This window comes from Heloderma suspectum, chromosome 6 (assembly GCF_057233095.1).
Source record: "Heloderma suspectum isolate Gila_16-S chromosome 6, 16-S_ref, whole genome shotgun sequence".
Classification (NCBI taxonomy): domain Eukaryota; kingdom Metazoa; phylum Chordata; class Lepidosauria; order Squamata; family Helodermatidae; genus Heloderma; species Heloderma suspectum.
This window is the reverse complement of record NC_139463.1, coordinates 4,294,360-4,316,952: the sequence shown is the minus strand read 5'-3', so window position 1 is coordinate 4,316,952 and position 22,593 is coordinate 4,294,360. Positions and strand designations below refer to the sequence as shown.

The 22,593-nt window shown below is 48.6% G+C and overlaps 1 protein-coding gene across 4 annotated transcripts; it reads right to left on the bottom strand.

Annotated features, from left to right (window-relative positions):
• Nucleotides 1-3,747: 3,747 nt before the first annotated feature.
• ZW10 (zw10 kinetochore protein) lies at nucleotides 3,748-21,236 on the bottom strand. 4 transcript variants are annotated; one of them, XM_084860665.1, is made up of 16 exons: nucleotides 17,981-18,557; nucleotides 16,899-17,033; nucleotides 16,443-16,544; nucleotides 16,254-16,331; nucleotides 15,949-16,108; nucleotides 15,055-15,204; nucleotides 14,017-14,208; nucleotides 13,371-13,534; nucleotides 12,780-12,962; nucleotides 11,280-11,518; nucleotides 9,557-9,628; nucleotides 8,314-8,471; nucleotides 7,688-7,818; nucleotides 6,884-7,015; nucleotides 5,866-6,068; nucleotides 3,748-5,385 (listed from the first exon to the last, which is right to left on the bottom strand). In XM_084860665.1, exons 1-16 carry the CDS (start codon nucleotides 18,137-18,139, stop codon nucleotides 5,265-5,267), a joined length of 2,379 nt encoding a protein of 792 aa, XP_084716791.1. In that variant the 5' UTR covers nucleotides 18,140-18,557; the 3' UTR covers nucleotides 3,748-5,264. The 4 variants fall into 4 exon arrangements, with proteins under 4 accessions (XP_084716791.1, XP_084716790.1, XP_084716789.1 ...); XM_084860664.1 differs by lacking the exon at nucleotides 17,981-18,557 and adding an exon at nucleotides 18,904-21,236 and having other exon boundaries at nucleotides 3,751-5,385; XM_084860663.1 differs by lacking the exon at nucleotides 17,981-18,557 and adding an exon at nucleotides 18,592-18,797 and having other exon boundaries at nucleotides 3,751-5,385.
• Nucleotides 21,237-22,593: the final 1,357 nt, after the last annotated feature.

The following is a 22,593-nucleotide window of genomic DNA, read 5'->3' as shown; positions in this document are numbered from 1 at the left end:
GAAATATATTCCCCCCTGGCCTCTCAAGCAGCCAAACTACGGAGAAGGATGACAGTCCTTTCACATAATACAATGGAGGGTGCAAGAGTGACTCACACAGGCTCTTTTCCTTCTGGCTCTTGTGCAAAGCGGGGAACAGTACTATCACATCCTCCACCGCCCCGCCCCCCAGAAGGGATAGGCAAAGAACTATTACTTCTTCCTCATAATATGCAAAGCCACCCTCCCCAAAGGGATGCAAATATAGCCAGGCATTCCCAAGGGTCAGCCACAGAATTCATAAACACTGAGCTGCTTTGAGACCACCACTTACTGCTTTGCTACAGCCAACACCACACTTCCTGCAGGGCCAGCCCTACTGTTAGGCAAAGTGAGGTGGCCACCTCAAGAGGCAGCAAGGTGTTGGAGGACAAAGCTGTGTGTGGCCCATGGCTCCTAGGCAAGCCTGTCGCCCTCAGGTGTGGTGGAGGATGCTGTCCTGTTGCCATTGCTGAAGCAAGACTCGACTATCAGCCTGGTTGGCTCCTATACTTGGGGGCATCTTTGTCTTGGGCATCCAAATGTCTTGGGTTGGCCCCGAGGACCAGGATTTCAAGGGCACAAGAGAGGGCTGCTCGATGTTAAGACAGAACCCTAGCACGTTGAAATTCAGTGTTGAGTTTCTTTGCACAGCAGCAGCTAGCCACTTTTAAGCAATGGCTCAAGAACTCTGTTGTCTTCCAGAGCTACTAGTCCCCAGAGGATGTGCCTGGAAGAATAGTGGAGTCTCACACATCAACTGTCCACCATCATGCCCTGCAACTGGGAAGAACACAGAACTTAAACCAGGAAGTCTCTTCTGCCTACTTTGCTTTCACGTACCTCCAGCAACCCCACTTCTGAGCACATGAAGCCGAGCACCCATCTTTGCCCATTTTTCTGCGGCAATCCTATCTCCCTGTGAACTGCATAGGATTTCTGGTGAATTCAGAGGACGTTACTTCGGAGTAAGCAAGTTTAGGATTGCCTTCCAAATCTAAGCCCTATGGGAATTTCAGCTAAAAGCTGTTGGTGATGCTTCAAGGGGAAGCTACAGGGAAAAACAGCACATGGGCTCCACCTAGCAGCAACTGGGTGAATGGGCAATACAACAGCAAATGTGGTTCAATGTAAGTAATGCACACCGGGGTAAAAAAAAAAAACCTCCTAATTTTACATATACATGGGTGGGGTTTGAGTTGGGAGTGACTGGTAGGAAAGGGTTCTTTGGATTGTGGTGGATAGCTCAATGGAAATGTCAACTAAATGTGTTTAAAAAAAGAGATGCATTCCATGCCAGGGATCATTAGGAAAATGATTGAAAATTAAGCAGCCAATATAATAATGCATTTATACAAATGTATGACACAACCAAACTTAGAATATGGTGTACAGTTCTGGCCACCACATCTTAAAAAGGTTATGGTAGAGCTGGATGAAGTACAGAAAAGCAACCCAAATGATCAAAGGGACTAGAGCCGCTCTCCTACATAGAAATATTATGTTTGGAGTGTTTTAACTTAGAAAAATGGTGAGTCAGGGTGGCAATATGATAAAGAGTTTTAGAAAATAATGCCTGTTACAGAGAAAGTATAGTTCTCCATCTTTTAACACTAGAACCAGGGAAATTTTAACACTTTTAACACTAGAACCAGAGCCAATTAAGCTGATCGGCAGGAGATTCTGGACAGATAAAAGGTGGGATTTTTTTTCACAGTGCAGTTAACCCATGTCATCGCCACAAGCTGGGGCTGATGACTATCGGGTTAGATAACTTTAAAGGGGAATTGCCCAAATTCACAGAGAATAAGGCTACCACTGGCTATTAGTCATTGCTACCTACAGCTTCAGAGGCAGGATATCCCTGCATATCAGAGACATAGTTCTAAATATCAGCTGTTAAGGGGCAACAGCAGGAGGGCTGTTCCCTTCCTACTCCAGCTGTGGGCTTCTGGGAGGCAGCTGGTTGGCCACTGTGTGAAACAGGACCCTGGACTAGATAGGCCTGGGGTTGGATCCAGCAGGGCTCTATGATGCTTTGCTTCACCATGCAGGGATCTGGGCTTGTCCCAATGGGCAGAGGGACAGAGCAGGACAGGACTTTTGCCACACTGCAAAATGAAGCCTAAGCGCCAATGTCTTCCAAGGTGGGTTTACTACATTAGTTTTGGACTGGCTGGTAGTTTAAGCTGTCACAGGATAATTGCACTGTTTTGAAATAAAAACTCCACTGTGGTATCAAATACAGTTCAACGTATGTTTTGTCTGGGCATTAGTGACTGTTCCTCCTCCCCCTGCCTTCAGCATAGAGAAGATGAGTAAGAAAGAATATTAATTTGCACCAGATACACCAAGGGCAGCTTACACCAAACAAACTGAAACTGCCCAGACAGAGCTCTTGAGTAAATAAGGTGAAAGGGGTTGAAGAGACAGAGCAGGGTTTTCTCCAGAATGTGAGAACATCGAGGAACAAGCAAGTACTTAGCAAGTCCAGCAGGATATGCAAGTTGCGAGAAAACGTTCCCCAGGAAGTTGAACATTGCACCTTCGTATGGGCACATTTTCTGCTAAGCCAACTGCTAAGCAGAAGTCATAGGGCTGCAGCCAAACAACTACCGGATTAGTCCTGGGGTCTGCGATTCTTGCACAGCAGCCTACGTAATGATGAGAAACGGAGGGGAGCTTTAAAAGCGGTCTGCGATATAGCGCGTGTTCAGCTATTCAAAGCAACAACCATAAATGTCACTGGCTAGAAGCAAGTGCTCTGACAGACCTCTGCAGATTGTACTAGCCACAATTATTGACCAGGTTCTATCAAAACTTTTTTAAAATGACGGACTAAAATGAGTTTGGATTTTAAGAATCTGACCTGCGGAAGCCACTGCGGACCGACCTCCTCAGGCCGGGCGGAGTCCATTGACTTTAGTGTCTCTTTTTTTACTTTCCCAAAATTTATGCATATTTGTTCATTGGAAAATATGCAAGTTTCTGCTGAGACTGGTAAATAAGTGGGGGAAGGCTGAATGGAATGGGGGACAATATGCTCAGTGTTACGTATTAAGGTGTAAATTGTTGTAAACCCTCTTAGGTAATTATTTATGCATGTTTCCCACACGACTCAATCCCCCCCCCCCCCAATCCATCTGTAGACGGACAACAGAACAAAGGCACCTGACAATCCACGAAACACAGACAAAGCAGGTGTTACACAATCCACACATCCCTGGTTATGACTCGGTCGGATGCACTATTATGCAGAAGAACCGCAGGAGCTTCTACGTTGATTGTTCCCCATTTTGGCTGCTCAAGGAAAAAGTTATGTCAAATTCTTGTGGATGAGAAGGTCGAGGTCCCCTTGTTGCAGAGGCACCTTACATCAGCGTTGTATTTAGCCACTCGCCTGGCCACCACTGGCGACTCAGAATTCCATACAGACAAGCAGGCCGGCAGAGGAGGGAGAGAGCGATCTGTCCTCCTTCGCCAGCCCACTCAGCTTCTGTAATGGCTGTGGAGGGAAGGCTCCATGGAAGTCAAGCAAACTGGTTAAGGACAAACAGGATGCTCTGTTCCTCCTTTGCTAGCCCACTGTGTGTCTTGCCCCAATTATGAGCAAAAAGCGGGCATGTAAAAGTGTTTGCATGCTAGTCATTCTGCAGGCTTAGTAACAAGACTGCCTTATAGAGAAGGGAACTTCTGGCTCATAGAAGCTACAGATGACAGGCATATTTCATAGTAAAGGACATGGTGCCACTGGGGCTAGAATTTTATATGCATATTTAATTACTCCCATAGAGTGAAATTCAAACAAGGCAACAATATGTGGAAGTAACATGAGTCAGCTCACTGCAATAGAATACAAAATAATTTCTAAGAAGTGCTTAATCCAATAACGTTTCCCCACCTTTTAGTTTCATCCTTTTAACTAATGTGGTCTCTATTCAGTGACTGAATTTCAGCCACTGTGAATGGAGGTTTATTTTTAAATGCTAAAATAAATAATCCCAAGAAAGGAGTGAGGTGGGGTGGGGGTTCCCCGAAAGCACTATGCATGTCCCAGATGACAAAACACTGAGGGCCTCCATTTTAACAAACAGCTGACCTCTACTTCAGTACATGAAGAATGGGAGGGAGAAGAGTAATGCCTGCCCAATCTGAGAGATGACAAAGTTTAGGAGCAGCCAGTTTTGATTAATTACGCAGACAATATGTCAAAGTCAATGCTGGAGTTGAGAAAAGCATGAAAATAGGCAGATGAAAGGCCTGGTTTGATGTACTCCATGGAGCTTTTACCCATGGAGAAAGGGGGCAGCAGGACTAAACCGCCACGCTCACCCCAGTGTTGAGCATGCTCTGGATATCCGTGGACTGAGCATGCCTTCTGTAGTAGGAAAGCCCATGCATGTTCAGCGCGCAGGCTTCCACATTATTGGGCACCCAGAAGGTGCATGGGCTCCCCTGCACGGATGCCCCGGGGGGCCGGGAGGGAGCAGTGGTGCACCCAACTTTGAGGGTCAGTGAGGTCCCACTTCCCCCTTTTCCACATGTTGCATCCATATGTGGAGAGCGTCAGAAGAGGGCTTAAAACAAAACACAACCCATCCTCTACCCGAGTCCTGCTGCATGGGGTCCGCTAAAGGCAGCAGTGGGCAAACCTACAACATTTTGGCACTTTAAGAGCCTTGACAGGCCACTGAGAGGTTTTTCAAGGCTAGTGTGCTTCAGAAGCCATTTGCAAAAGAGACGAGGTAAGATACGCAAAGGGGGTCTCCCTTTAAAAGAAGCTGCATAGATGCTGTTCCGCACGGATTCAGACCCAACCTGTCAACTGAATGCCAGTGTGTCCCAGATGGAGGCAGTGCCAGGGCTCATTTGCCAATAGTTCCACCAGACCCAAACAGATGTTGCCAAACACCCAAAGCAGGAAAGGGGAGGGTCGGCGAGATCTGTACGTGGACACCCGGAGTTAAAATTCGACAAGCGAGGTCACAGGTGTGTTGGGATCATGTCTGGTCAGGCAATTCTCTTTGGAGGCTAAAGGGCACACAGTTCCTGTGCTGGCTTGGTCACTGGGTCTGGCGATTCTCCTCCAAACATGTGGGCCTAGTCTTCAGGAAACACCCAAACACAGATGCCAGAAAGTACTTTAGAGCAGGAGAAGGTCAAATTGGACGAGCAAGGGCCACAGGCTGTGCCGACTGCAGCACGCCCAGGAAGACATTTTCGGAACAGGACAGATGCTGATGGAGCTACTTGATTCTTCCCAGGGCAGCCGCCCTCCGCTCCGTATTCTGGAACAAGGCTCGGATTAGGTTTTTCACCTCGCTTGGGGAGAACTCAGCTGCGAGAGGCCCTTTACTGTCTGCCCACCTTGGAAAGAAAAAAGAAAAGGGCAACAGCTGTTATTTAAGAAGCCAAGCAAAAGGGAAGGGACCAGAGGATGCATGGGGCCTTACCAAGCCTTCAGCAGCCTTTGTCCAGGGCGTTCTGGTGGTCAGTAGACTGGGGCTTACACCCCTTGCACCACTTCTTAGCTGCTGCACCTTGCTAGTTCCCTGCCCACTCCCCTGATTTCTGTCCCTCCCTCGTGTGTGTGTGTGGGTTTTTAAAGATACCAAGTTCTTAAAAAAAAAAAAAAAAACACCTATAAATTGCAGAGCAAGCAAGTAATCTGCACTGTTATGGTAATCAAAATGTGGGTTTCCTTGGTGAAAATATTCTATGGAAAAGGGGCACAGAACAGACATACAAGTAAAACTGTATCATTCCATTGTTCTACTGTTATCTTCTTGCCTCCATCCTTCCTGTTTTCCCACACGGACAAGTATGGAAAGCCTCTGAAACACCCACCGGTCCACTATTTCTTGCAGACTGGCCTGTAGTACCAACATGAGCTCCTTGAACATCATCCATTTTGGCACATAGACTGGGACCTCCTCTTGGAAATGCCTGTTCTGCTTTTCTTCTGGCAGGGGCACGAACACGTGGGGCCCCTCATCCACGACTGTTTGGCACAGCGTGTGCAGTCTGTCTGCATTCTCTGCAGAGATATCCTGCAACACGATTGAGAGAGGGAACTAGTGGGACAGAAAGGCTGGGTGATGCCAGTTCATAGGTTTTCTGTGGCACACTTCATTTGCTTCGAGAAGAACTGGAAATGATCTCTACTTGCCCACCCCAATCCCCTCTACAGAAATCCACAAGGCCCTCTCGTCAACCTGTCAAGAGGTTAGTAGCAGACTCTTCTGAGTAGCATGCTTAGGGCACAATCACAAGACAAGACAACCTGGATGTTCCAACTTTTGCATGACTCTTCAGTGACCTGAGACAACACCAGCTACTGATGCCCACAATCCAGCCTTTCCACAGTCCTAATATCTACCACCACCAAACATTATATTGGGAGAAGATACTCCTCCCGGAGAGCCCTAAAGTTTATCTTGCAGTAACAGTGCTCACGCACCTGTGCAGCATTACAGCTTTTCGAGTAAGCTGGGAAATCAAGTCCACCAGAATATTCAAACTAAAAGCCCAGACAGGCAGGCTTTAACATTTGATTTCCCTTTGTTCCTGCTTTTAAAGAGGCCATTTCCCATACAAGAATCTAATTCGTATGTTCAAAAGCAGGCATCTTAATCCCCCAAATGTGAACTTTTGTCATGGGCAAAAGTGCCCTTGTGCTCAGATCACTTTTCAGAAACTAGAAAGGGCACATCACAAATTCAATCATCACACAAACCAGCTCTAATGTGTCAAAATTTGGACCTGATCTGCAGAAGAGGGGCTGCTCATGCTAAAAGGAGCAGCTGGACTTGCAGAAAAAGACCAACCACATCAAGAAGCTGCCTGTAACCAGTATGGTCCTCACCTCCAAGGTGGTGATTCTGTGAATGATCTCTGTGAGGGCAGTGTTGAGCAGAGCCCCCATGGCCTTGCAGTAGATATTCACAGGAAGGACATCCTGCCAAACCTGGCCAAGCCTCTTCAGCTGGTGCAGGACCTGGAAAGCAGTAAGCAGTGCCCTCTTATACTGACGCAGAGACCAAGGTAACAATTTCTAGAGTGATCGACGGAGGTGTCTCATAACATGACTCGACGGGGTAGGGGGAGCACATGGTAAGTTTAGAAAATTATGCATGGTATGGAGAAAGTGGATTTTTTTTTTCTTCCACTCATGTAATTCTTGGCGACATCCAATGAAACTTGATTTGGCGGCAGATTCAGGATGGACAAAAGAAAGTATTGCATAAATAAGTTATGGAACTTACTGCTGCAAGATGTGGCACTCTTCACCGGCACAGATGGCTTTAAGAGGAGAGTCAAATTCATGGAGGAGGAGAGGCTGATCTATGGCTATTAACCATATTAGTCACAGTGTCTAAGTGGAACCTTCAGGTTTAGAAGCGGCCTGCCACTGAATACTGGGATGGGGTGGGTGACAGTGGGGGAAAGGCTGCTGCCTTCACGCTCTGGTTGGGGGCTTCCAAGAGGTCCCAGAGAGCTCTCTGTATGAAGGAGGAGGCTGGATTCAAGGAACCCACCTTGCCTGATCCAGCAGGTCTCCTTCTTATGCTTCCTGTGCACGCAAGATGCAGTCTGTCTATACAGCTTACAAACAACGGGTTCCAAAAAAGCCTGTGGCTGTTCCATGGCAAACTCCACCCCCGCTCACCTGCCGCACAGCTTTGTTTGCAGCAGAATAGTTGTCCTCGTCATCCATGTTGGAGAAATTCCTTGCACTCGAGAGTCTCTCCAGGAGCTCCCCCTTTTGGACTCGCATCTGGGCCAAGAAACACTCCGTCCCTGGGGGAAAGAGGGAGAAGGAGGGTTATCCTGGGGGGGAAGTCATCTCTGATTTTGAGTTCCAAGAGCCACACCACTACCACCTCCACCACAGGAGTTTCTGATCTACCCCGAAGTGTACTTCTTGATACACAGGATGTCCCTGCAAGGTACCCCAGGAGAATTTCCATGGGCCACAAGGGATGGGCTCTGCACTTGTGGGGCAGCCCACAGAAATAAGATGGAAAGGAAGACCAGCGGATGGGCTATTTCCACGGGCTGACACCCTGCCCTCCCCCCACTGCCCCAACTCTGGAGAGAAGGGCTGCAAATTGGACTGCATTCCTCAGCTTCCAGGGGCAGAAGAATTTGCCACCCCCCTCCCCCATGTATCCCTGTTATAATGGTATCTTTGTGTTCATTTTAATTGTAAGCGGCTTTGGAAACCCATCTAGGCTGAAAAGCAGGATATCAACATAAATATGACACAAACAGGTAAGTTTGCTCCAGACTCACCAAGTTTCCTGAAGCCGGGCACCAGGTCAACAAAAGTGGCTGTCCCGTCACTTAGGCGGCCCCGGAACTGGTGGCCCAGGGTCAGGAGGTGGTGTGCAATATACATACAGTTGTTGTGGTGGATAGCAGCCAGCTGGGGAAGTTTCTGAAGGTTCTCTCTAGGCAGGAGAGAGGAAGAACAGCAGGTATGCTTAAAGAGTTCAGATGGCTGCAGCACTGTCTTTGGTATTTCCCTCCACACCAAAATAATCTAAAGAAAATAAAGTCACCAGGTTCACAGAGCAGGGATTTCGCTCCATCTATGCTCAGCAAAACTCTTAACATAGAAGCAGATAAGAGAGGACAATAGCCTCTCTAAGATCATGCAGAAAGCAGTATTTGACTTTGGTGTAATGATTACAACGATGAGCTGCAAGCTGAGGAGTCCACGGTTAGTATCTCACTTCAGCTATGAGTTCGCGTGACTGTCGGCAAGTTATTCTCTCAGCCTCACATTAGTTGTAAAACCGCCATTGTTCGAAGGCGCCTGCACAGCACACTGGAGAGTCCAAAGAGACTGAGTCACACCTCCCCAAAGCCAAAAAGGGAGGGAAGCTCAAGAAATAAAAATAGCCTAAGACAGCCTTCTCCAACCTGGTGCCCTCCAGATGTGCTGGATTGCAACTCCCAGCATTCCCAGCCAGCATGGCCAACGGCAGTTCATATGTGGAGGGCACCAGGGTGGGGGAGGCTGGCCGCAGTGGATGTACTGCTTTATTATTACATTTCTATAGCCAGAGCTCTCTGGGCAGTTCACAAAACAAAACTTAGAACTACAAAATACAACAGCATAACAATATAAAACATAATATAAAAACATTTAAAAACAGAATAAAACTAGAGTTAAAAAACCAAAGTAAAAGCCAGCAGCACTGCAAGGATCCTAAAAGAAACCGACACATTTTTTAAAACTAAAGATGCAATCCTATCCATGTTTAGATAGAAAAAAGGCCTACAGCTCCCAGCATGCCCCACCCAGCATGGCTGGCTGGGGCATGCTGGAAGGTGTAGGCCTTTTTTTCTGTCTAGACATGGATAGGATTGCACCCTAAAAGACTAAAAAGCCTGGGAAAACAGACAGGTCTTTGCCTGGTGCTGAAAAGACCACAATGCAGGCACCAGACGAACCTATGTCGGGATACAGCACAGCTGCATTTATACTCTCCCCAGATATTACTTTCCATTAACAAAGCACATCACTCACTTGTGATACATCGGCACCACATCACAAAACAGATGGAAGATGTTCCGCACCGAGTAGAAGAGCTGTATGCACCTGCCGGGGGGGGGGGGGGGAACAGACACATTGTTTTGGATCATAGCTGAGAGCACCACAGATTTAGCAGAAATGCTTGTAAAAATGAGAATTCATCTGGAATCACGCCTTTGTTTGGTCTAGATGGGACCTCTGAAGAGTAAGCCTAGCACAACATTACTCAAACCAACTGTAGGGCCAGCCTGCCCTCTGCATAACCAGGTATCCAATGCCAACGCAGCACATAAGGAGAATCTAGGTTATAAACCTTGTGTGGTGCAATGAGCAATATACCATAATCCAAGGGTGCCCAGCCTTTTTGGGTCAGTAAATATATTTGGAATTTTGAGAGGGCGCTGTGGGTGCTCACACAAAATGGCTGCTATAGGGCGGTGTGTGTGTGTGCGCCCATTCATAACGTGGCTGTCATGCTGGGCATGACTAATCACAAAGCACTCCTTTCCCAGAAGGCAAACTGGAGACTAAAATAAATTTGCCCAAGAACCTAGGCACAAGGGAGAGGTAGAATCTGAGCTCCAAAACACAAAACCACTCTACTGTGCTCAAATAAAGATGTTGCTGGAAGACAGTACTTGGCTTTGCAGCAAGCCATCTTCCCAGTTTAAGGAAATCGTATGTAACAAAATAAAAAATCAGGAGGGGCACGGACCCTGGCAGGCACCAAGGGTGGCGTTTGTGGGCACACTGGTGGCAACCCCAGCTGTAGTCAATATAAAAACAGAGGAATGACTGATGAAATAGGACAGACAGGTCTTGGGTACTGACAGCAAACAGCAAAGCTCAACATCAAAGGGGGATGGAGAGAAAACTGGAGGAAATTATGAAAATTAAGTACATGAAAATAACCATGAATATTTATGTCCTGCTTTCCAGTCCAAAGACATTCAGGGCAGTTTAGAGTTAAACCAATGAACTTCATTAATAACTTAAACATCTGCATCAGCTTTCTCAGCGGTGGTGTCCACCCCTTGGAACACTCTGCCACATGTGGTTTGGGAGACAGTTCTAAACGCCTCTTGAAAAAACATCTCTTCACAAAGCTTCCCTTGACCTCTCTAAAGGGTTATGTTACTGCCCTGTGTTATTGTTATTTGGTTGTGACATTTTTAGATATTACTTTGTCTTGCTTTTACATCATTGTATTGTATTTTTAATGTAAACTGCTTAGGGATTTCAGTATATTAAGCAGTATAAAAGTATTATAAATAAATAGTCAGCACCATCTCCAAACAAAACAGAATTCTTGCATTAAATGCCAGTTTGGGGCAGGGGGGAGGGGGATTATTCAGTTGCTAAATCTGGGGCTTCTTAGCAAACCATTCTTGGATGCACAAACCCCCTTCTTATCCCCCTCTGCCCTGCTGCCTCTACTTTCCTTTCCAGCATAGTCAGCAGGGAGGCAGGATCCCAGCACTCTTCTCTGAATATCCAGCTCCTTGAAAGAATTTCGGGTGGACTCACAGCAGGCAGCTCCAGCCACCAGCTTATCAGAAATGATAGCACTGAGCTAAGACAGGCCAACTGCCTCTAAACTTCAGTGGCCTTCTCCAAGGAATCCCCGTTGTCAGGCATCACTGCTCAATAACAAAAAATGTTTTGACCAATTTTGCTGCCTGTAAACATATTCCAGAGAATTCAGTGGGGTCCTCACCACTGATCCGTGCTGGCAGAGGCCTCCTGGAGTGTCTGATAAGCCAACGCCAACAATTTTTGGATGGAGTCACTGATGCGGCAGGCGGGAAACGAAAAGGTATGCTGGCTCAGCCTCGTTTCGTTCTCCAGATTTGTCACCTGATTGAGAAGAGCCTCAGGTGCTTTCAGTGCCTTTAACTGGTCACCTGCTCCAGGGTCAGGCAGCTTAGGCAGAGTTACTGAGGAGTCTGGGGAAACCTGGGAGGGTAAATGGAAGATTTACAACAGAAAAAGAGAAAAAAGCTCAAGTTAGGGCGCACACACACACACACAAATTCCAGAGGTGCACCTGTGTTAGTCTCTTGCTTTTGCTACAAAGAGGGGTACAGCAGTTTGAAGACTACAAATGCCACAACGAGGCAGTGAGGAGTTTGTTTTAGACAGTTTTGACTTCCATGGTTGCCCTCAAGAAATTCTAACTATAGTACTACTGGGTGAAGTGAATGGTCTGGGAATTCCCAAAACTGCATTTCATTTATATCCTGCCCTGCCTCCAATGAGTTGAGAATGACATATGGTTCTTCACTCCGTTGACCCCCATGTTATCCCAACAACTATCCTGTGAGAGACAGGTTAGGCTGAGAGAGAGAGACTGAATGGCCCAAACCATCTAGGGAGTGCTTCATGGCTGAGAGGGGATGTGAACTTGGGTCTCCCCAGTTCTAGACTAACACTCAAATTACTTCAGCACACTGCTACAGTGTTGAAGCTAAGATGGCGTGGATTTCAGTGCCTGGAAGGAAGCCCACCAAAGAGCCAAATGCAAGTGGCTCTGAGCTTTTGGAGGAAGAGAATATAAACACAATCTGGAAAATTAGATTATTATGAGTTAGGGAAACCACAGAAGTGAACCCAGGTTAGGTTTATAGTAGAGTCACGTCGGCTCCAAACATACTGAACTGGTATATGCAACTTGAGAGCCAGTGTAGTGTAGTGGTGAGAGTGACGGACTGGGAGCCGGGAGATCCGGGTTCTAGTCCCCACTTGGCCATGGAAGCTCACTGGGTGACTTTGGGCCAGTCACAGACTCTCAGCCCAACCTACCTCACAGGGTTGTTGTTGTGAGGATACAACGGTGAGGAGGAGGATAATGTAAGCCGCCTTGAGTTCCTTGCGAGAGGGAGAAAGGCGGGGTATAAATGCAATAAATAAATAAATAAATAAATTGTGCAGTATGCAATGTCCAGGGACCTTATGTGTTCCTGTTCTCAGAACAGGCCTTTTATTTTGGGCAAAGAGAATCACACGTGGGAACACAGCCTCATTAACATACGTTGGACTATTTAAAGGAAATATATAGACATTTTATATTTCTTTTGAAGCATATTCAGGATTTATTTATTTAAACAATATGCATACCACTTGATAGCCTAAGGTTTACATAAAGCGGATTACACAGTGGCCCTGGAAGAAACCCAAGTGTTGGAGGAAATAACCAGAGGCTGTATCGCTCAGGTACCTTTACAGTGTCGTGTATTTCTGACGTCATCAGATTTCTCGCTGCCACTATTACATCCTGGCATTTCTTGTTAGCGAAGTGGCAGTTGACATTGCGGGCGTAAGTCAGCAAGTCGGTGGAATCCTCCTTTAGGAACCGCATATCCTTCAAGGCCTTTTCAAACTCCTCAGTAGCTTTAATAACCTGGGCGGGGAGCAGGGGGAGAAGAGCGACCATCAGCCACATGAGTGTGACTTATGTGTGAAAGAGCGTTGCTGTTGGGAGCCCTTGTTCTTTGAATCCTCATTAAATAAGAACATTATGAATCACTCAGTTCAGAGATTCATAATGTCAATCTGATGCATCAGTGTCTATCAAGTGCCACAGTCGCTTACTAACGCAAGCTCAACGTGTCATAGCCATTAAAAGAACAAGCCTGCTGAACAGCTCTCTGTGTGCATAACTCAAACTTTCATCTTAATCTACCATGCAAACCTTTATGTCAACAATTCAAGAAACAACTTTGGGAGCAAGGGAAGAGGATTTGGGAGACTGGCCCACGGCCTTTCCCACCCTCCATATCCCCTTGACTGTGAAGAGTGCAGCATCCACCTCAATATACTGCCCCAGTTTGCTGCTGTTGTTTGGGATCGAATGCACCAAGCAGTCATGAATGAGGCACTCTGACATCTCCTTCCAGATCACGTCGCCCAACAGCTCCGTCAAAACAGGCCTGGAGTTGTTCTCCTCCTCAACAGAGGGATCAAGTGGAACATCTGGGGAACACAAGAGCCCTGATGCTGAATCACACCAAAGGCCTATCTAGCCCAACACCCTATTCACTCAGTGGCCAACCAGACGCCCCAATAGGAAGCCCACAAGCAAGAGGACATGAGTGAAATAGCACCCTCTTGCTCCTGTTGCTTGGGCATACAAAGGCATACTGCTAATGGCTCTGCTAATATGAAGCCATCATGACTAGTGACCAATGATAGCCTTATCCTCCATGTTTTCCAGTGTTCAGAATGTAACAATACACAGTCATCCCGCTGCCCCGGGAAGTGCACTAGCATGCTTGATGCACTTGAAAACTGCCCCCAGCATATGGAAATCCGTGGCATTTCCCCCCATTTGCTCACTCCACATCCTCCATAAGTGTCAAGCACATCCTCCATAGCAAGAGACAAGGCACTCTCATGGCCCACTCCTACTGCTCCAGACACACCACCTTCTTCCAAAGTGGCGAGGAGCTCCTTACCTAAGTGATGCTTGTGGAGCACCTCAAACACCAGCTTGATCTTTGCAAACACCTCCACAGGGGGCGGATGGCCAAGGTCAGAGCCCACAGACTGAAACCTCAGTGTGACAGCATCAGACTGTTCTTCCACCAAGGGCTGTAATGCTGGATGAGAGATCAGCGGCTTGAGAATGTGCTTCAGCAGTAACTGTCCTGGCACAAGGAAAGGGGAAACAGGAGGCTGTCAAAAGGGCTTGAAAGGTGAAGCACAAGAGGCAGGCCGAGGGCACGTCCCCCAGGTTGCTGCGACATTCCTTGAATTGGTCTGGCTCAGCTTAGAGTACAAGATATGGCAAGAGCTGCATGTGAGAGTTTACGTGTGGGGTGGGGGACAGCAGGTCCTTCTGGTGGAAGCAGAGAGAACTCTGAGGTATTTGCCCCAAGGAAAAAGAGAGATTGTGCCAAATCGTGCCATGTTTCTGTTCCATTAAACTCTTTCCTGCACTTACTGGAGTACCTTTTTGTGTCACCCTGTTCTCCACAACCATGAAAATTATGCAACCATATTGAGTGTATGCAGCCTTCTATGCTCCCTCCGGGCAAGGAAATCCCAGGCAGTACTGAATTTCTATGCCTCCTCCCCTACTTCAATACATGGGCACCAACATCATCCTAATGGAGGGAGTAAGGATCCCCTGTCTATAACTGGTAGGTGTCATTACTGACTGACACACCGCCACTGCCCGGAAAAGTGCAATGCCATCCCTGGATGCCTGGCCACAGGGGAGAGCAGGCACCAGGAGGCAACATGAACTGGGCGATCCTGCAGTTGCAAGGATGTTTGTTGTTCTAGGAGCTGATCAAGAACATATAGTTTTGAGTGTAGAGTGAAGCGAGCCTCCGATTTTAATCCAGGAAAACGTGCTACGCCCCAGATATCAAAAGTTTTGAAAAACCTGGACCAAAGCAAATGATACGCCATTCAAAGGTCAAGCACTTTCCACAACCAGATTTGAAGCTCCAGCCAAGAACCTGCTCTTGTGACTGAAAATGACTTACCAAAGTGCTTGAACTTCAAGCACAGCTCACCCAGGATAGCAAACGCCTGCAGCACAGATGCCATTGTCGGGCCAGTGACCACATCCTCCTTGGGCAGCACCATGTACAAACACAACTCTGTCTGCCTGGCTGCCTCCAGGGTGCCAGTTTCTAAACAAAAAGTGGTACAGAACATGCCTGTGACACCAAATATTGAGCATCAAAACCCACAAGACAGCCAAAAAGGGAACCAGAATGGGGACACATTTTTGCCTGGCCTGTCTCTCCAGGGAGTTTCACAAGGGGTGGAAGGCAGGCTTGGTTCAACAGCAGCCAAAAGGAATGTAGCTCCCATTTCTCTCTAGGTATTTATTTTAGGGAGGGACCCTAGAACCAGATCTAACTATGCTAAGGCCTTAATCCTGCAAAGATGGGCATGCACATGCATGAACAGCAGTATGCAAGAAGTATTTGCAGGATTCAGACCGTCATTCCAATTTGCAAGGTCAGGTCATCAAGTCAGACTATTTGTCAATCCAACCCAGTACTGTCCACTTCAGCCTTCCCCAACGTGGCACCCTCCAGCTGTTTTGGACTACAACTCCCATCACCACTGGCCAAGGTGGCTGGGGCTTATGGGAGGTGTAGTGCAAAAACATCGGGGGTGGCAACAGGTTGAGGAAGGCTAGTCTACTCTCACTGGCAGCGGCTCTCCAGAGTCTCAGGCAGAAAAAAAGTCTTTCTCATCACCTCTTACCTGCCATTGTTAAAACCGGAGATGTCAGGGGTTGAACCTGAGACCTTCTGCATGCAGGATACATGCGCCACCATGGAGCCCTGGGCCCTCCCACTGGTCTGCCAGTACTAACATCCCCCACCCCCATAAAGCTATACACAACCAAACAGCCCCTAAACCTTTTGATTGAGGAAGCTTCCACACAGCCATCCGCTGCCACTCCTGACCCAAGAGGTACAGCATGTTTTGGGTCTGCATGGTGATCTCCCTGCTGAGTGCCTTCAGAATCTTCAGCTCAAAGCCTCGACGGGATTCCATCGTGTTCAGACTCCTCCGGGCCTGGCAGAAAGCAAGAGCCAGTTTCATATAGCAACAAGCAGCACGCTGGGAGCCAAACAACCCAGTCTCAAGCAGTCACAAGAGCCCAAGTGCAACACATAGCGACCACCACGTATCCACCAGTCCCAAAGGAATCCAGGATTACCTTGTTCAAGTGGCAGGCTGCTGAAACGTACTTCTTCTGTGGCAACAAGGTGCTAAATTGCTTAAGCGCTGTATCAAACTAAAAAAAGGAAGGAGGAACAATAGTTGTTGACAGCTCTGAACAAGCTCTGGAAGAGCGTGAAGAAAAAGACGCCTGACAAGAAGACCACAGCACTCCCCTCTCTCTCACCTCCTGCAGCTGCTTCAGCACACTCAGAACCAGTGTATCTTTCTCCAGCTGTTGTTTCAGCTCAGCGAGCTCTGCAACGGCCACATTAAGGTCCTTCTGAACCTGGCGCCACAAAACCCAAGAACATGTACAGTTGTAGGGTGCAAACACAATTTAGCTGTTTTTATACCTGTCATATCCTCTTTTTTTTATCTGATTGGCCTCAAAAGACATTCTCCTGAGGCGCAAATTATTCTCTAGGCATCTAGAGATTTCTGGCTATTATTTAACGATGCATTTAAAAATGCTGCCACGTCCAGAAATCAAGAGGGTGGGGGACTTTCTAATTTTGTAACTACTTTAAAAATTTGAACAATTTTATGGGACTCTTTTGCCGAGTATTTGGGTTAGCAGTAACAGATATCCTCCTTGTTCTCGCTAGCTAAACGCACACTGACAAAGGCTCTGAGTTATCACCTCATTCTCAATCCTGGACTTCAGCTGGTCAATGTTACCAGACAGCTCTTCCACTTGGGATTCCAGATCCTTGGCGCTTTGCATGCTGGGCAAGAACTCTACATACCTCTGATTGATCATGCTGCAGACCTCATCCTGGAAGGACAGGAGGAAGAGTCACCACAAACCCACATCAAAGCACAAAGATGGAAAGGACCATACAGGTCATGCCACCCAAGCACTGATCAAAAGCAAGATTCCCTACTTGCCAGTCCCTCAGAGATTAATGCATGCAACGGAATTTACCTCATGCAGATAAAAGGTGTATCTCAATGAGATGTCTACAGAACAAGTGCTTTTAGATGCCTCAAACCATGCCATATGCCACAAGAGGCAAATAACCCCTAGAGATCACACTGGATGATCTAACGTAGGGAGAACTCCTCTCCAGTCCAGAGCACGACCAACAGTCAGCCTCCCCGCCCTCAAGCGTGAGCACAAACAATCCAGTCAGCCATCCCAAGAGAAGTTGTGTTACATACAGTTCCCGCCCCCTCCAAATTCTACTTCTGGTTCCTGCTGCCCCCCCCCCCCGGAAATAAGGTGGAAAATGCAAATCCTTTGTGCAAGGTCAGGCTTAGGGAGTGAGAATGGGCATTTCTTGAATATTAGATGTTTCAGAAAGTTTCAGTCCATGCAAGCACATTTGCTATAGCCAGTTTGGAAAATACATAAAGGAGGCTTTGATGACTCCCATCACACCCTATTCCCAAAATAATTCTTTCTGCAGGCTCTACAGTCAAGTCTATCTCCATTTGCTTTCTTTCTTCTTCTTCTTCTCTCTCTCTCGCACACACACACACACACTCATTCCACCAACTAGGTTAGGACGGCCTATGGTGGCTGAGGGCTGCTGGGACATAAGGTCTAAAAGATCCGGAGGGCATCAGGCTGCAGGTGGCTGCCCTACACCAATCGTTATCCTGTGGGATGTATTTATGTAGAAGAGATCTCCTAGCGCTCAAGCCCAGTTACACACCCAACTCACCCTCTAGCTTGGGAGCCCTTGTCCCCTTACCAACAGAGAGGCACGCTCTGCTCACCCTCAGAGACGCTCTTGTCTTCTGAAGACCTGACATCGCACTCCCAAACCTCGGGCCCCGAACTTTCCAGCTGCCTCTGGCCCAACCTGAATTTAGAAGGGAACGTTGCACACGCACAGATGCACCGTGTTCCCTACTCTCTGCCTTCAGGAGGGGCATCAAGACACATCTTTCCAACTTGGCTTTCTAAGCCGCTGTTACAGTTTTTAAGGTTATTTTCAACGGTTTACTGTTTTTATTTGATGGGGGGTTTTGTTCGATGAACTTTTTGTGAACCACCTTGGTTGGCTTCGGAAAGGCGGTGTCCAAACGCGCTTAAGGCGCGATGCCAGGCGTGTTCAGAGAGGGAAAAGGCCTGCAGCCCCCGGCCCGCCCCGGCCAGCGCGGCTTTTTCCGCCTGAACGCGCCCAGCGCCGCGCCTTACATGAGCTAATGACCAGCGCCACATGCCCGGGACGGGGATCTGAACACGCCCCGGAAAGGCGTTCTGCACGAGCTCAGGAACACCCTCGCGGCGCCCCGGAGCGCTCCGCGAGCGGCGCGCGGGGCGGGGCCCGGCCGAGCCCCGCCCCAGGGCGGGCTCCTCCCCCGGCTCCAGCCCCGCCCCGCACCTTCAGCTCCTCCACCCGGCCGGAGAAGCGGGAGATGCGGCCGCCCAGGCTCTCCCTCTCCAGGCGGCCCGAGCAGGCCAGCACGGCTTCCACCAGCGACGAGCTCCTCGCCGGCGGCGGCTCCAGCGCCGCCCCGGCCTTCGTCGTCTCCATGAGCGGCTCCCGCGGCGGCGGCGCTTCCGTCAGCGGTCGCCTCAGCCGCGCGCAAGGCATCACGGGAAGGCGAGGGCGCGTCAGCCCGGAAGGCCCTTCCCGCTCGGCAAGCCCAACTGCCGATCCCAGCGTGCCCTGCGGCCACCTTGGCGGACTAACCGTGGAGCGGGCCCTCACGAGCACTTCCGGTCTCTGTGCGGGCGTGGATGCGGGGGACCATGGAGCTGCCACGGGGAAGAGCGGCGCCGCCGACAGCATCCGGGCCAATGGCGGCTGCCCATGTCTCACCGTGAAGTTTGGAATCCAGAGCGGCTTCCGGCGTGGCTCGGGCGGCTCGCTTCCGCTCTCCTGCGTCCGCCCGGTGATGGGAGGCGCGGGGGGAGCGGAGAGGGAGGCGGCCCAGCTCGCCGCGGCGGCCCTCCCCTCTGAAGCCGCAGGGGAGCCTGCCAGGTCTGGGGTCTCCTGGCTCAGGCTGGGCTGGACGTGAGGGGGGCGGCAGCCCGCCCCGCGCCCGCGCAGGGCGCCGCTGTGCGTGGCGTGAAGGGGGGCAGTGCCTGGGGAGGAGGCCCTCAGTGGCTGCTGGTGCTGATGCCTCCGAGGCAGGGCGCTCGTGCGCACCAGTGGCTGGGGCGCGGCTGGAGGGCGCTGTCGTGCTCTTGTCCTGGCTGTGGGTTCCTGGGCGACAGCTGGCTGGCCGCGGTGTGAGCGGGACGGACCTGGTCTGATCCAGCATGGCTGCTCTTCTGTTCTGGCCTCCAGGTGTGCCGGACTACAAATCCCGTCGTCGTCGTCGCCCATGCTGGCTGGTGATGATGGGAGTTGTGGTCCGACAGATCTGGATGTCGCCAGGGTGGGGAAAGCTGGTCTAGCATTATGTGCACGGGCCTTGTGAGTGTCTCTCCCCCCCCCCCCCCCCCCGCCGCCGCCACCCCGTTCACTGATGCGGCTGCATTAAATTATGGAATTCGCTTCCACAAGATGCAGTGATGGCCACCCACTTGGATGGCTTTAAAAGGGGATTGGACATGCTACTGGAGAAGAAGGCTACGAATGGCTGCTAGTCCTGCTGGCTATATGCTACCTCCAGTCCCAGACGCAGTATGCCTATGTACACCACTTGCTGGGGAATGTCCGGCTTGTGGGTTTCCTGTGAGCAACTGGTGGGCCACTGTGGGAACAGGATGCTGGACTAGATGGACCTTGGTCCAATCCAGCATGGCTCTTATGTTCTTACATACCTTGCTGGGTTGGTGTTCAACTCAAGCAACTTCTTGTCCCTGCCTACTCTGCTGGGAGCTAGGGCAACCCTCTCTCTCATCTCTCTCTCTCATATACCATTCCTGGGCTTAGAATTAATTCTGAATGTTTGGTACCAGTCTCTGGTTAGTGGATTTCCAGGTTCTAATAAAAAATAAAGTAGATCCTGCAAACCTGAAGTCTGCCCACTGCTGCTTATTTGAAAGATTGTGCAGTGTAAGGGCACAATCCTATCGATTGTGTCCGTGATGATCAGAAGCCCCCAAACTCTGAGGCAGGGTGGGAGCCCTGCATTTTTCACTAGATGGGTTTTTTTGCCCATCTAGCAACAGCACTTCGGAGAACAGTGTCTCGGGGTCATAGGATTGCTCCCTAAGGCCAGTTTTAAGACAATAAATGCTAAGAAAGGAGAGCAGGGGCCTTGAATTGCCCATTACCACCACCTGGACAATAGACAGAGGAGGGACACTGCAATTGATCAGAATTGTTTCATTAAGTTCAGTGGAACTTACTCCTTAGTAAATGGCTTTAGTCGAGAATTCTTATTCCTTACTCCGACCTGATCTTTAAAATGCAACTGCAGTGGTCACCTGTCCAATGTGGACTGTCAAAGTGCTATAAATAAAGGGCTTATAAGGGCTTCTGTGCTTTTAATTAAAAGCTCCCTCTGTACCTTTTTCTTCTGAAGTGGCTTTTACTTATTAGTTTTTGCCTCTATACTTAGTTGCTTCTTGTCCACTTGCTTGGCTGCAGCATTCCACAAGTAGCCCTTAATTCAGCCTCCCCGAGCCTGGCATCCTCCAGATGTATTCGGATTGCAACTCCCAACATTCTCAGGCAGCATGGCCTTTGCTGGCTGGAATTGTTGGGAGTTGCAGTTCCAACACATCTGGAGGTCACCAGGTTGGGGAGGGTTGCAGTGAATCAGATCCTCTTCTCTATTGGATAGTTGCATGTGCTTTCATTACTGGTTCCCTCTTTGTAGCCAGAGCAATTGCCCATTAATTTTATTTCAGATCACATCTGTAATCTTAAAACCTAAATTAAAATAGGTCCCATTGTTGGAAGTGAATTAGGTTGCTAAGTCTACATCTGAGTCCTTGATCTCAAATTCTTTGAGATTACTTGGTTGCAGTAGTATTCTTAGTGTTTTGTGTTAAAGTTTGATTTTTTTAAAAATAAAACTTGCAAATGACATGTGTAAATAAAGTAAGTATGGCAAAGACCATGCTTCAAATTCCAGATGGGAGTCTTGGCTGATTGGAGTGATGCTGTGGGATTAAGACCATCTAATCACTTTCTCCCCTTCATGGATCACTGCCTTGTTGTGGCGAAGGGGCTTGCGTAACTCAGTGAAGCCATAAGCTATGCCGTGCAGGGCCACCAAAGACGGACAGGTCATGGCAGAGAGTTCTGACAAAATGTGGTCCACTGGAGAAGGAAATGGCAACCCACTCCAGTATTCTTGCCAAGAAAACCCCATGGAACGTATCACAAGGCTAAAAGAGATGAACAACCGATTGGTTCAAAATTGGGAAAGGAGTACGACAAGGCTGCATATTGTCGCCCTGCTTATTTAACTTATATGCAGAGTACATCATGAGAAACGCTGGGTTGGATGAATCACAGGTCGGAATTAAGATTGCCGGGAGAATTATCAACAACCTCAGATATGCAGATGATACCACCCTAATGGCAGAAAGCGAAGAGGATCTAAAGAGCCTCTTGTTGAGGGTGAAAGAGGAGAGTGCAAAAGCTGGTTTGAAACTCAACATTAACAAAACTAAGATCATGGCATCTGGCCCCATCACTTCCTGGCATATGGAAGGGGAAGAAATGGAAGCAGTGACAGATTTTATTTTCTTGGGCTCCAAGATCACCGCAGACGGTGACTGTAGCCATGAAATTAAAAGACGCTTGCTCCTTGGGAGGAAAGCTATGGCAAACCTAGACAGCATAGTAAGAAGCAGAGACATCACCTTGCCGACAAAGGTCCGTCTAATCCAAGCTATGGTTTTCCCAGTAGTAACGTATGGCTGTGAGAGCTGGACTATAAGGAAGGCTGAGCGCCGAAGAATGGATGCTTTTGAACTGTGGTGCTGGAGAAGACTCTTACGAGTCCCCTGGACTGCAAGGAGGTCCAATCAGTCAATCCTAAAGGAAATCAACCCTGACTGCTCATTGGAAGGACAGATACTGAAGCTGAAATATTTTGGCCATCTAATGCGAAGAGAAAACTCTCTGGAAAAGACCGTGATGCTGGGAAAGACTGAAGGCAAAAGGAGAAGGGGACGGCAGAGGATGAGATGGCTAGATAGCATCACCGATGCAATGAATATGGACTTGAGCATGCTCCGGGAGAGAACGCAGGACAGGAAGGCCTGGTGTGCTATGGTCCATGGGGTCACGAAGAGTCGGACACGACTGAACAACAAATCACTTTCTGGAGCCAGTCACTGTCTTAGGAGATGATGCATTGTCTGAGTCTGGTCAGACCTACTAAAGAAATTAACTATTAATTACTTGTTCACCAGTCTCTCTCTCTCCTATATAGTTAAAGCTCAGAGAGGCTAAACTTACTTGCGTATGTTC

What these genes read in the sequence shown, in the direction of transcription:
- ZW10 (XM_084860664.1), bottom strand. Translation starts at nt 19,542, where the DNA reads ATGGGCGACGACGACGACGGGATTTGTAGTCCGGCACACCTGGAGGCC. An exon ending in TGCTGAAGCAGCTGCAGGAG is followed by an intron (nt 16,332 to 16,442) that starts GTGAGAGAGAGG and finishes TCCTTTTTTTAG; the next exon opens with TTTGATACAGCGCTTAAGCA. An exon ending in ACAGAATCACCACCTTGGAG is followed by an intron (nt 6,069 to 6,883) that starts GTGAGGACCATA and finishes ATCGTGTTGCAG; the next exon opens with GATATCTCTGCAGAGAATGC.